The sequence below is a fragment of the Tenrec ecaudatus genome, chromosome 1, assembly GCF_050624435.1.
Source record: "Tenrec ecaudatus isolate mTenEca1 chromosome 1, mTenEca1.hap1, whole genome shotgun sequence".
NCBI lineage: Eukaryota > Metazoa > Chordata > Mammalia > Afrosoricida > Tenrecidae > Tenrec > Tenrec ecaudatus.
The window spans coordinates 100149869-100162762 of record NC_134530.1 but is presented as its reverse complement, the minus strand read 5'-3'; the positions used below and the strand labels follow the sequence as shown (position 1 = coordinate 100162762).

The following is a 12894-nucleotide window of genomic DNA, read 5'->3' as shown; positions in this document are numbered from 1 at the left end:
ATTCAAGTCTGATGGGGTGCCACACTCTGTCCCCAAACGATATTGTGTCATCTTCATTCAAAAGGTTCTTAATACACCTTCTTCCATTTTATACATTGAGTTCTTTATATAGTCTAGTTGCTCCAATTATTTGATCAACATAGAGAATCAAGTAAGTATGGTGAAAATATACAACCCTGACCCGCCATTTCCTGATTTTAGAACATGAACTCTTCCCCCTTGGTCTAGTTGAACAGCAGCCTTTGAGCTATATATATTTAGGGTCAGCAGTGATACAGTTAAATATTCTGGATTCCCATTCTTCAAAATGATATCCATAGTTGATTACAATTTTTTACTATTCACACAGTCAAAAGTCTTTTCACAGTCAATAAAATACAAGTAAACATCTTTCTGGTGTGCTTTGGTTTCAGCCAAGATGCCTATGCTGCCAGCAATGGTTTCTTAGGAATCAGGCTTCAATTTCTGACAGCTTCTGCAGATGGATTGCTCCAACAAGTTTTAAGTAACTTCAGCAAACTTTTAACTTGCTTATGTCATGATGACAGTGCTTCATAATATCCAACTTCTGTTGTCTCAACTTACTCTGAAGTAGTTCAGTTTTGGTTGCTTGATTCCAGGTTTTGTCATTTCATTTTAATGTTCTATTTTGTCTTCTAGAGTTTCCCCTTGCAGTTTAATTTACAACGCTTTTACATCACCTTTTCCCCATTTTAGTTACTTAGTTCAGGAGTCAGAGTCTGTTCTTTCCTTAGTCACTTCTTTCTTCCTGTCCTTCTCACGATCATTTGCTTTCTTTCTGGATGATGTTTTTAATGTCATTCAACAACTTCCCTGGTCTTCAACCAGCAGGGGTTCTCAACCTTCCTAATGCTGTGACCCTTTAATACAGTTCCTCATGTTGTGGCGATCCCCGCAATCATAAGATTATTTTCATTGCTACTTCATAACTGTAATTTTGCTTTTGTTATGAATCAGGTGACCCTGTGAAAGGTTCATTTGACCCCCCAAAGGGGTTGCAACCCACAGGTTGAGAACCCCTGCATTAGAGAATCTAAATTTATAGATATTTCAGAATATGTATCATCACCTCTCTCTTTGAACACACACTGTAATAAACATCAGTGATAACTATTACTTTTGGATGCCTGAAATCATACATGTGGTGTTTAAATTTAATTTCAGTACAGTCTTTTCCTATGACAAAAATTTGCTTTTTTAAATTTTAACAGTTTGATAGTGTATGTGACTGATATGTGAGATATATATATATATATATATATATATATATGTATATTAGTTTACTTTATAAAGCTGTGCTATTTGAAAGTTGAGGAATAAAGTGCACTGGACCCAAGCCATGGCGTTTTCAGTCACCCCATATGCAGGTGAAAGTTGAAGGTGGAATAAGGTAGGTCAAAGGTGGATTGATGCATTTGAATTATGGTGCTGGTGAAGAATATTGAGAGCATTGTAGACTTCAAAAGACAAAAACCTGCTTTGGAAGAAGTCTAGCCAGAATGTTTCTCATGTGTAAGGAGGGTGAAACTTTGTCTCACATAGTTTAGGCAGGTTATCAGCAGTGGCCAGTCCTGAAAAAAAAAAAGACCTACTGTGTGGTAAAGAGCAGTGAAAAAAGAAAAATCCTCAAAGAGGAGGTTTAGCAGAGTGCCTGCGGCAATGGGCTCAAACCTAGCAGCTGAGCCAGCAAGCCAGCACTGAGCCAATTGCCCCTGACAGCAGCTTTTGGAAGTACTCGTAAATCTAAATAGTTACTAGACATGCTGGAAATTATAAGGAAAAGATGTTTTAAAATGTATATGTGTTGGTCGTTTCATTCCTACTGATGCTATTGAGTCCGTTCTGCCCTGTGTTGGGTCATGCACCAGGAAAGAAGCACCCCCCCGCCCTGTGCAATCCGCACAGTTGCTACGTTTGATCGCTCGGTTACAGCCACTGCGTTAACCCGTGGCATCTAGGGTCTTCCACACTTTCACTCACCCTCTACTCTGCACAGCGGGGTGTGCTTTTCCTGGGTCCCATTCTTCCTGACAAACGCACACGCGTGTGTGGCAATGGCTCAGCACGCTTGCTTCGGGCCGCGGTCCCTCACAGACAGGTGCTTTTCTCTCTGGCGGTGCGTGATGCTGTGGTGACTTTTGTTAATCGGAGGAGCTCGGTGGGGTCGTATGTGCCTGTTGAGCAGTGGTCCGCGGGGTTGGCAGTGGGAAATCACCAGCAGCTCCGCTGGAGAAAGTTTGGGCTCTCCACTCTGTTCAAGTGTTAATCTCAGAACCCCCGGGGAGAGGTCTATGAATCAGCATTGACCTGATAGCAGTGAGGGTAGTTTGGTTTTATATGGATTTAGTAGCATGGACTTACATCTTTATTCTGCCGCCTATATTTACAGTGCTAAACATAAGTGGTAAAATAATATTGAAAACAAGTGTTTGACTGTACAGAGGGGGGCACGGTGGAAGGCCCTAAGCAATGAACTGAAGATTTGACATTTAACTATGGGAAGTTATATAGTGGGAGCTGTGTTGAATTCCAGGTGTGGCATGTCATCTCATTGATTGCAATTGCCTCCCAGGGCCTCATAATTCAGAATATGCTACAGGGAAGAAACATCTGGAAAGAGGATGCTTGCAAGGGAAACCCCTCTGGCAAGGTTCTTTCCCCCAGAACACATCACCTGTTAGCAGCAGATGTTGTGTATAAAGAGGGCCATTGAAGTTCTTAGTACATATCGTGGCTCATAGAGACAAAAACAGGTGCTGTTCTGCTGACTACTCAAAGTCACTCACTACACATTCAGTTCAAGGCTTCAATTTTTTACTGACTATTACAGTTGAAATAATGCTGGACCCATAGAGAACACAAAGATTCAAGATGCATAATCATTTTCCTCAAGAAATTTAATTTCAAAAGGGAAACAATATGTAAATAATTGAAAGAAAAACAAATATTCACCACATTTTCATCCCTCATCTATGTAAACACGCTTCCAATGAATAACTCTGGGTTTAAAGCTAGAAAGACTAATTTTGTCTTGTTTCTTTGAAGAGTCTATCTAGGATAGGTTAGGCACAGCTTGGTTCAGTTCAGTGGTATAACAGGAAAAGTAGAAATAACCGTAAGGGATGTGACAGAGGTGGAGGTACGGTGAAGTGGTTTAGTGAGTGTCTGCTCACCCTTGTCAGCGTGGCCTCTGGAGAAAGGTGTGGTCCCCTGCCAGTCCACGGATGGTCCCAAACGGTGTGAAGCTGAAGGAGAGTGGGCCAGAGGAAAGGTCTACTCTGGGGGAAAGGAGCAATTAAGAAAGGACTCATGTCAGACGTTTCCAGACCTGCTCTGTGCTTGTGTAGTTGTTCCCAGGTTACTATTGGTGTGTACACAGCTGTACAAACATTAGAAGTGATTACATAACTCACCATTCTAAATAACCACCTCATTTATTTAAAATTGAGCCATTTAATTTCTATGGAATTTAAGAAGTACTGTGGGGGGCTGTGATCAGTTTTTAAAATATTTATGCCTAGAACATAATAAGAAACCAATATGTTATTAATAATCAAAATGTAAATCATTTAATATGGAGGTGGTAATCATTATAACATCATTACCATCATCATCATTACCACACTATGAATGAAAACCAGGAAGGCTAAAGATTTTGAACACATACTGCATCTCAAGAAAAGCCACCTCCCTAGAGGGCAAGCTTTACAGCCATGGTCACTATGAAGAGCTGTGTATCGGAAGCTAGCTCAAATGACTCTGCCAGCTTTTCCAAGAACGGAGTTTGGAAGCAGATTTAAAGGTTGTGTAGGAGTAAAGTACTTTTAACATGAACATATCAAATTGCTTATTTATTGAATTTGTTTTATTGTGGTTTGGGCAAAAGTTTACAGAGAAAATGTGTTTTCCAGTCAATAATTAATGCACACTTTCTTCTATAGTATTAGTATAATTCCCTAAATGTACCAGTACTCTCCTCTTTCTCCTTGGGTTCCCTGATTCCTTCCTGCTTCTGTTCTGTCTTTCTTGACCTCTTACCTTAGCAGCTGGGTAAATGCAACCCATTGGTTCTCTTCTGAGTGTGTTTAATGGGTCGGGAGCTTTGACAAAACCGTAATGTATTTTTTTAATTTAAGATATCTAGTGCAGCTGTATGGATTTTACTATTTTCATATTCAACATTCATATATCAACTGTGTGGCTGAGATAGATGACATACCTCAGCAATGCAATTGGCAAGGAAAAGACTTGGATTCTTATCCAGACCTTTGCAAGGTTTAATGAGTGCAGAGTTGGTGTTGAACTGTTAACCACAAGGCTGGCAATTCAGACCCACCAGCTGCTTCACAGGAGAAATACGGGATTATGTACATTTACAACCTTGTGAATCCTGTGAGTCAGAATTAATTTGATATCAGAGATTTTGCTTTTGTTTTGTTTTGTTTTCAGAGAAAAGGGAATCTTATACCCAGAATTTAATTTAGGATTATTTTTCCTAAATGTCTTTTCAAAAAATGCATCCCATGACCATAGCTTCACGAAATATTCTCTGCGAGCTTTCCTAATCTAAGCTTGCATCAGGGAAAACACGACAGGCTACTGTGTTTCCCTCCTGCAGTGTTTTCCAGTGCAAAAGTGGATCACAGCGGCTCTGAGGAGTCCTGAAGAAAAGAGATCTGCTTTTCTCTGCATTTTCTAGTCACTACTGAAAATAAAACTCTTCCTGAACACATCTTTTACAACCCTTAGAATCTATGTTCTTTGCGACCTAAACGTCAGAGTCTGGTGCTGCTCAAAATGCTTGTGTGTTTCTGATAGGCTGCCTCCCAACTTTGCACACTGTGTCTCTCAGCTCTTGAACTAGCATCCTAGTGTCGTAAGTTTTGTCTAGATTTTTATTTAATTATTTCAACAGAAAAAAGCGACCACTGCAGTAAAGGTACCTGGGTGGAATAGTCAAGTGATGTTTTGGTTTACTTATTGCCAGCTTGACACTAGCAATTTAAGTAATATACAATCGACTTAGTCATTTAACATTTCATTTACCTTAAAATATTTCATTTCTAAAAATCAAAGGGAAAACAAACTCTTAGAGGACCAGAGGGTCTGGCGAGTCATCTTGTAGGTGATGCCCACAGGTCATACGTACATTCCATTGCCATGGCTTAATTGTATCTTATATGCAGTTCAACAAGAGTTTATCTTTTTCTGACCACTGCATGTTTTGCCATTTCAGTTCCTCCGAAGATATATGACATCTCCAGCGATATGACCATCAATGAAGGAACCAATGTCACTCTCACTTGCTTGGCTACTGGGAAACCAGAGCCTTCCGTTTCTTGGCGGCACATCTCCCCATCAGGTAAAGTGGGACTCTCTACGTGTCAGATGAGCTGTATGTTGTTTCCTGGTCACTCTACTTAATGAGAATTGTAGCTAGGCTTTCCAGTTTATTCCTCTGGTTTCGAATTGTACTGTGAGATCTACCAGTTTTATTTATTTAGATAAAAATAAGGTTCGTAAAAAGCAAAGAGAATCACTTTCTCCTATGTACAAAAAAACTACATGCCCACACTGAAAACATGGCAGTGGTCCCCATGGGGTGTAAGTGAAACTAACTCAGGACCAGCAGTTAGGACACAGGTGCGCTGATTCATCAGTTCAAGAAATCCTGGTGTAAATCTCTTGCCCTTAGCTGCCCCCAGCTAGTTTCCTATTTTCCAAAACTCTAGTATGTTTATGAGGAAGCAATTTATGATATAAATTGGTACCCTTCTCATAAAGTTAATAGAGAAGTATTTTTATATATTTTATTTTTTAACCACTAAGTACAGTATGTATGGCCACAGATGGTAAATGATCATTTTCTCTGAGAGTCCAGAATGGAACCTGTGTCTTCTGATCCTTAGGGGCAATCTTTTCACTGTTTTTTATACTGGTTCAAGCAGAAAAAAAACTAGACAAAAGGTTGAAATTGAAACACCATAAAGAGAAAAATCTTTATTTAAACTTGGGTAAGAGATTTATTCAATCAGCAATCACAAGGTAACAATTAAGCGTGACACCTAAAATAAAATAATAGAATAAAAATATACAGATTATAAGGTTTCAGAGTCTCATCTAAAACTGAAGTTTAGAATGAAAAATCAGGGGGTTGGGTCTAAGTTTTATCTGATGACAGACCTGAAAACCCAAATTTAAGTAGCTTGTACAAAATCACAGCGTTAGCTGGATTGAAGGGATGTAGTGTGTTGGTGGATCCTCGGTCATTCTGTGACACTGGACGTCCTCCCACAGAGTAAGTTAATCTAAAGAAGTCGAGGGTAATCCACAGCTCTGACAGATGCAGCAACTTGTATAGAACTTAAATGTTTGCATGAGACTCATAGGAGTTGGAGCTTATCTTAGAAAGAAGAAATGATTCTTTTCACACATAACACCCTGCTTAGTTTCAGATAAATATAATTTTATTTTATTTGTTTTATATTTTTGTGGAAATAGCCTCACCAAGGATATTACAATGAAATTTCCTTTAAAAAAAACCAGAAAAACACATTTTACATAGACATAGAAGATGTTCAAATGGAACATTTATTTTATCTGCTAATGCTTCCTTTAATATCACTTACCCCTAAGAGTGTCTTTCAATTTCCTCATTTATGCCGTGTGTCTAAAGAGACTTAGCCCATCATATGCTCAGTATTACTATTGATATGAGGAAAAAATCAATAGACCAGCAGTGTACACTTATATAATATGCATTATGGCCCCTGTAATATTTGGGGAGCGTAAATGTGCCTCTTGACTGCCAGCGCTGCACTCTCTCGAGCCGCTACAAGAACGCGAGCCCTGGCTGATGGTCACGGAAGGCACAGCAGCAGTCCCCGGGTGTCAGCGAAACAAACTCCGGACTCGCAGTCAGGACACGTGGGCTCTGGTCGTCAGTTCAGCCAATCCTTGTGCAAACCTCTCAGCCTTGGTTATTTTCAGCTGGCTTCCTAGTTTCCAAAATGAAAAAGATAATAATCCTGGGCTATTGTGAGACTGAAATAAAATAATAAGCATAAATGTGCTTTAAATATATAAATTGATATGCAAATGTAAAGCTGATTCTTAATCATTTTTCGGGGACTTAAATCTGATATAGCAGTCTCATTGTTATAAAATAAGAAATGAAGCACATAATCTTTATCTCCATGTAATTTAGGATGAATATTTTAGCCTTAAGTCTCATGCTTTGTAGTCCTTGCAATTATGAATATTCTTTTTAAGTGTTCGGGTATACCTTATGAATTCTGGCTATTGAAATTATTACAGTAATGATAATAGATAACATTATAAACTGAAGAAAGACATATTGGTTTTATAAGTTCAACTACATACAGATTCATTTGACTGGTACTACCATACCAAGCAAATAAATGAACTTAACATTGCTATTCACCAGTTAAAGTAAATTCCAATTGAATAGCTAGACTTGATTGGGTTGAAACTTGTAATAAAAGTTTCTAACAATTCTATATTTTAATGTATTAATTATTTACATTTAAATGAACAGTACTGTGAAGTTTCGGTGTTGAGTAACAGATCTGATAATTCTATTTACTTTATTCAAGATATATATATATATATATTTGAAAAGCGGTCAATTTAATGCATTTACCTGTCTTTTTCTTATTAAACAATGCAATCTTAACTGATCTTTCTCTTTTGCTCTGACTTAAAACAATGTATCTCAAAGCAGTAGACAGAATCTGAATAATGCTGAGCGCTATTACAACAGACACAGATATGTTACATGTCAATACGAAAAGCAAGGCTTATGCTTGTTCCTGTTTGGTTTGTTTAGATTATTTTCTTCTTACCTGCACCCTTGGTAATTCTTGCTGACTCACTCATGATTAAATGTACTTTTTCAAAACAGGATGTTCACAAGGATGATAGCTCCACAGAGCTTCTTTCTAATAATCCGCAGAATGAGTCTGTGGTTCAACCACATCACAGATATCATCAGAGGCAATTATTGTTGCTAGTACTTTTGATAGTTCAAACAACTCAGTACATTTTCTTCCCAAAAGACATATTTGCGAAGAAAATTCTGAATAAATTGCTTTCCTGAGAGTTCACTTACTCACTTTATTTTTAGATATGTATTTTTTATTTTATACTCGGTAAACTATTTTAAATTTATAAAATGTGTTGGAGAAATAATACAAAAGAAGTAAAGCAAGTCCATGTTTTACTCAGCTTTTGTAAAAATCACATTATTACACTTTTTGCTTCATCGTTTGCACTGTGTGTGTCTAGCATATAGGTGCATGTGTGGGTAGGTGTGTTTTTAATTGAATTATTTGGAAGCATGGGCATGGACTTTCATCCTTAGTTACTTGGACGTGGATTTCTAAGGAATGAGGACTTCCTGTTACATGACCACAGTGTAGTTTTCAGTGAAAGTACATTTTACAATTTCTGTATTTTTATCAAATTAGCCATCTGTGTTCCAGTTTCCTCAACTGGCCCAATGCTCTTGTTCTTTTTGTTGGCTGTTATGCTCATAGCAACACTGGGTGCAATAGAACAAACAATGGCCGGTCCTGTGCCATCCTCCAGTTGTTCTTATGCGTCAGCCTATTGGTACAGCCACTGTGACAGTGCACCGCCTTGAGGGCCTTCCTCTTTTTCTCTGCCCTGCACCTTTACCAGGTGTGATGTCCTTCTCTAGATTGTGGTGTCTCCTGACAACATGTTCAAGGTACAGGAGATGAAGTCTCACATTCTTGCCTTTAAAAGGACAAACTAACCTGTCTTTCAAGAATTTCAGCCAGAGTTCTCCTTAGAAGCTAAAGTGGCGAGGTTTCATCTTAGGTAATTTGGACATGTTGTCAAGAGAGACCAGTCCTTGGTGAAGGGCAAATGGTTGGTAAAGTAGAAGGATGGTACAAAAAGAGGAAGGCTCTCAAAAGATGGATTGATAGTGGTTGCAACAAGCCGCTCAGTCGCAGCAACAATTATGAGGCTCTGCAGTGCTCCTTCTGTTGGGCGTGGGGTGGGGCTGCTATGGGTTGGAGCAGACTCTGTGTGACCTAGCTCCTAAGGAGCATTCTGGCTCTATTTCTTCCCAAACAGATTTATTTGTCCTTTTGGAAATCCATGGTACTTTCAATATTCGTCACCAGCACCACAGTCCAAATACATCGATTCTTTTTGGTTTTCCTTATTCAATATCCATCTTTCATATGCATAGGAGGTCATTGGAAATACTGTGGTTTGGGTCAGGTGCACTGTAATCCTCAAAGTAACATCCTTGCTTTCCAACACTTTAAAGAGGTCTTGTGAGCAAATTTACCAAAGCAACACAACTTTTGATCTCTTGACTACTGCTTCTGTTAGCGTTGATTGTGGCGCTAAGCAAGATGAAATCCTTAACACATTCAATTCTCCATCCATCGTGATGTCAGTTACTGGTCCAGTTATGAGAATTTCGGTTTTCTTTACATTAACTTGTAATCCATACTGAAGGCTGCAATCCTTGATCTTCATCAGCAAGTGCTTCAAGTCCTCCTCATTTCCAGGAGGCAAGGTTGTGTCATTACATATCACAGGCCCTGATGCTGCATTTTTCTTCATATAATCCACCTTCTCAGATGATTATCTCCAAATACAGATTGAAAATGTATCATGAGAAAATGCATCTCTGCTGCATACCTTCTTGTTTTTTGCTTTGTTTGCACAACAACATCTTGATCCATGTATAGGTTCTGAATAAGCACTAAGTTGTATTCTGGGATTCTTATTCTTGTCAAGGTTCTCCATAGTTTGTTATGGTCCAAACAGTCTAATGCTTTATTGTGTCTTTTAAAAGGACCCAATAGTGTCCTTTAGAACATTTTTCACCAATGAAATATTCAGCCCAAGATAATGTATTACATTAAGTTGTGATCATGTATTACATTAAGTTGCCAAGCTGTTTCAGTTTATTTAATATAAAACAGTTATTTTCCTGAGCCTTTCTTATCATTGCCAATTTTTGTCTTTTTCTGAATAATTCATGCCTCCTCACCTCAAAATTTTGAACCTAAATGAATGACACCACGTATGTCCTGGTAGCATAGTGGTTACGTGTTGGACTATAATCTACAAGACCAACAGTTTGAAACCACCAAGAGCTCCTTGGGGGAGAGTTGAGACTTTCTGTTTCCATAAAGAGTCACAGTACAGAAACCAACGGGACAGTTCTAAGCAGTGCTATGTGGTAGCTAAAGTTGGAGTCAACTTGATGGGTTTTGGGTATGTCCTCTGGGAATAGCATTGGCAGCAACTGCAAGGATTAGTGTAGTTACCCTCTAGGTAAATTAACTCATATTGTGAAAATGTCCACTATGAGTTAATAAATAAGCACAAAGAAACCGAGGCTGGATTATAGTAAGCACATGTAAACAAGAGAAAATGGGTTATGGGAAGAAGAATGTGGTGTCAGGATTGGAGGGAGGCTTCAAAGCCATAATACGCAGATGATGCAATCTTGCTTCATGAGTGTGAGAAGGGATCGAAGCACTTGTTGATTACAAGGCAAGGTAAGGAACACCCACATCCTCCCAACTGGATGACCATGAGAAAATAGTGACGTTTTCAAGGCTTGTTGCTTACTCGAATTCACAATCAATGCTCATGGGAACAGTAATCCAAGATCAAAAGACATTTTGCATTAGGTATTCTGATGCGCAAGACCTCTTTAGACTATGTAAGAGTAAATATGCTACTTGAGGGCTAAGGTGCCTCTGAACTAAGCCATGGTGTTCACTACTGCATCCTATGCATGTGAAAGGCGAACGGGGAATAGGGAAGACTGAAGAAGGATCAAAGCATTTGCATTATGATGTTGGTGGAAAATATTGATACTTCTGATACTTTTTTGCAATGTGGGTTTGAACAACAATAATTTAAGATATAATACAGTCCATTAGCTTTATGGTGAAAGTACCAGAAGTTCAAAGATCCAGGATCCTTCCTACAATAGTCCATTAGAACACAGGAGCATGAAAAATTTCAGAACAAAGAGTAGGCCATTTTTGGTTTGATTTCATTTAACAAGCCTGAACAAATTTATCTTGAAAAAGGTACAGCCCAAATGTTCCTTGAAAGCCAGAGCATGGCTAGACTTTGTCTCAGTAACTTTAGACATGCTCTCAGGAGGGAGCAGTCCCTGGAGAAAGACATCACGTTTGGTAAATGGAGGAGCAGTGAACAAGAAAGACTTAAGTGAGAGTAATAGATACAATAGCCGCAACAACTGGCTCCATACAGCAATGATTTGTTCTGTTGGGCTCAGAATGAACTCAGGGGCAAGTAACAACACAAGCCTGCATTACAGCCCAGATTCTGGTATATATACAAAAGTATTTGTAATAAAAATGCTGTGATGCCCCAAGAAAAAATATAAGGGGACAATTTGATGAATTTATGGATAATTAATTACACTGAATACTACTGCTTCCACTAAGCAACAACTAGTTTCTAATATGTTAAAAAAGTTTGAAAGTTTCCTCAAAATTCCTGATATGACACGCATGCTTCTCTTTTATTTCTCTAGGTAATCTCTGAGACAACAGTTGATTGTTAGCATTTCATAGATAATGAACTTGGGTATCAGTCAGAATAGTGTTTAAGACTCAATTCTTTATCTTAACACTTTATCTTTTGTAGACAAAATTCCTAATGACATAAACATCAAATGGGAAACATGATTGTACTTATTTCACAGAATTATTACATGAATTATATGGGATAATTGTAAGGCATTAAGCAACATTCATGGCATAGTTAGCTATTAATACATAACAAAATATATTTCAATTTTTGACTAAATAGAATTTCTAAACTCATCATAAAATCCAGGGCTATAGTTAAGACTCTTAAATACAACTCGCACACCACTGTAAAGGAGATTATCATCAAGATAATCATCACGTCGACCTTCTAGAGAGCACTAACAAATTTCATAAGCACCTGATTTGACTATAAAATTCTTAATCACACATTATTATATTAATAAATTTGAATCGAGTCAGAAAAAAATAGGAAAGGTTAAAATATAAATTTTAAAAGAAGAGACAAAAAAAGAACAATTTTAACAGCATTTTGAAGACTCCTGTCAAAATGTCACTTATTATTCATTTTCTCATACATTAATTTATTTTCCTTAGTTCATTTCTGTGTTTGGTAGCTAGAAATTCAGAGAAATTGACACTAGCAAAATCAACCCCAAACCCATCACCATCAAGTCAATTCTGATTCACAGTGGCCCTATATAGGGGTCCTAAAATGGTCAATCTTTATGGGAACCAACAACCTCATGTTTCTCCAGCGGAGCAGCTATTGGGTTTGAACTGCCAACTTTGCACTTAGCAGCCCAGTGCCTAACCCATAGCACCATCAGGACATGGTGCTGCGTGTTAGTTGACAAAGGTGCTTTCAGGTCCTTAAAGTAAAAAAAGAAGTAAATATTGTGCCATGTGTCTCAAATTTTGTCCATTTATTATATACATAATAGCTTATAGGATATTCTCATTAATTATTCATAGGAGTTCAAGCAATTTCTCAAGTCTGAAAACTCTGGTCCCATTTCTTCACATTTATTCCAGAGCCCATCCATTTTCCTTTGTCAGAACCTCATCCATAATTGCTTCTTTCCCCTGTGTCTTTAACCACTTCATTGTTATCACCACTCCCATCTCATAGGCTCTAAGTCTCTCTCATCGTAAGCCAATCTCTGACACTCCGTATTTTAGTTTCAAAGTACTTATTTAGCACTTTATGAAAGAGGTTATGCAAAATGTAATCAAATTTGTAAGACTAGAACCAAAACACACATGG

At 38.1% G+C, this 12894-nt stretch overlaps 1 protein-coding gene across 1 annotated transcript in view; it reads left to right on the top strand.

The window, feature by feature from the left end:
• Positions 1–12894, top strand: part of NEGR1 (neuronal growth regulator 1) — a 663072-nt gene that overhangs the window by 196135 nt on the left and 454043 nt on the right. Inside the window, exon 3 of the mRNA XM_075536828.1 lies at positions 5258–5383. Within this exon, the coding sequence (XP_075392943.1) occupies positions 5258–5383 (126 nt within the window). The remainder of the gene's footprint in view (positions 1–5257; positions 5384–12894) is intronic.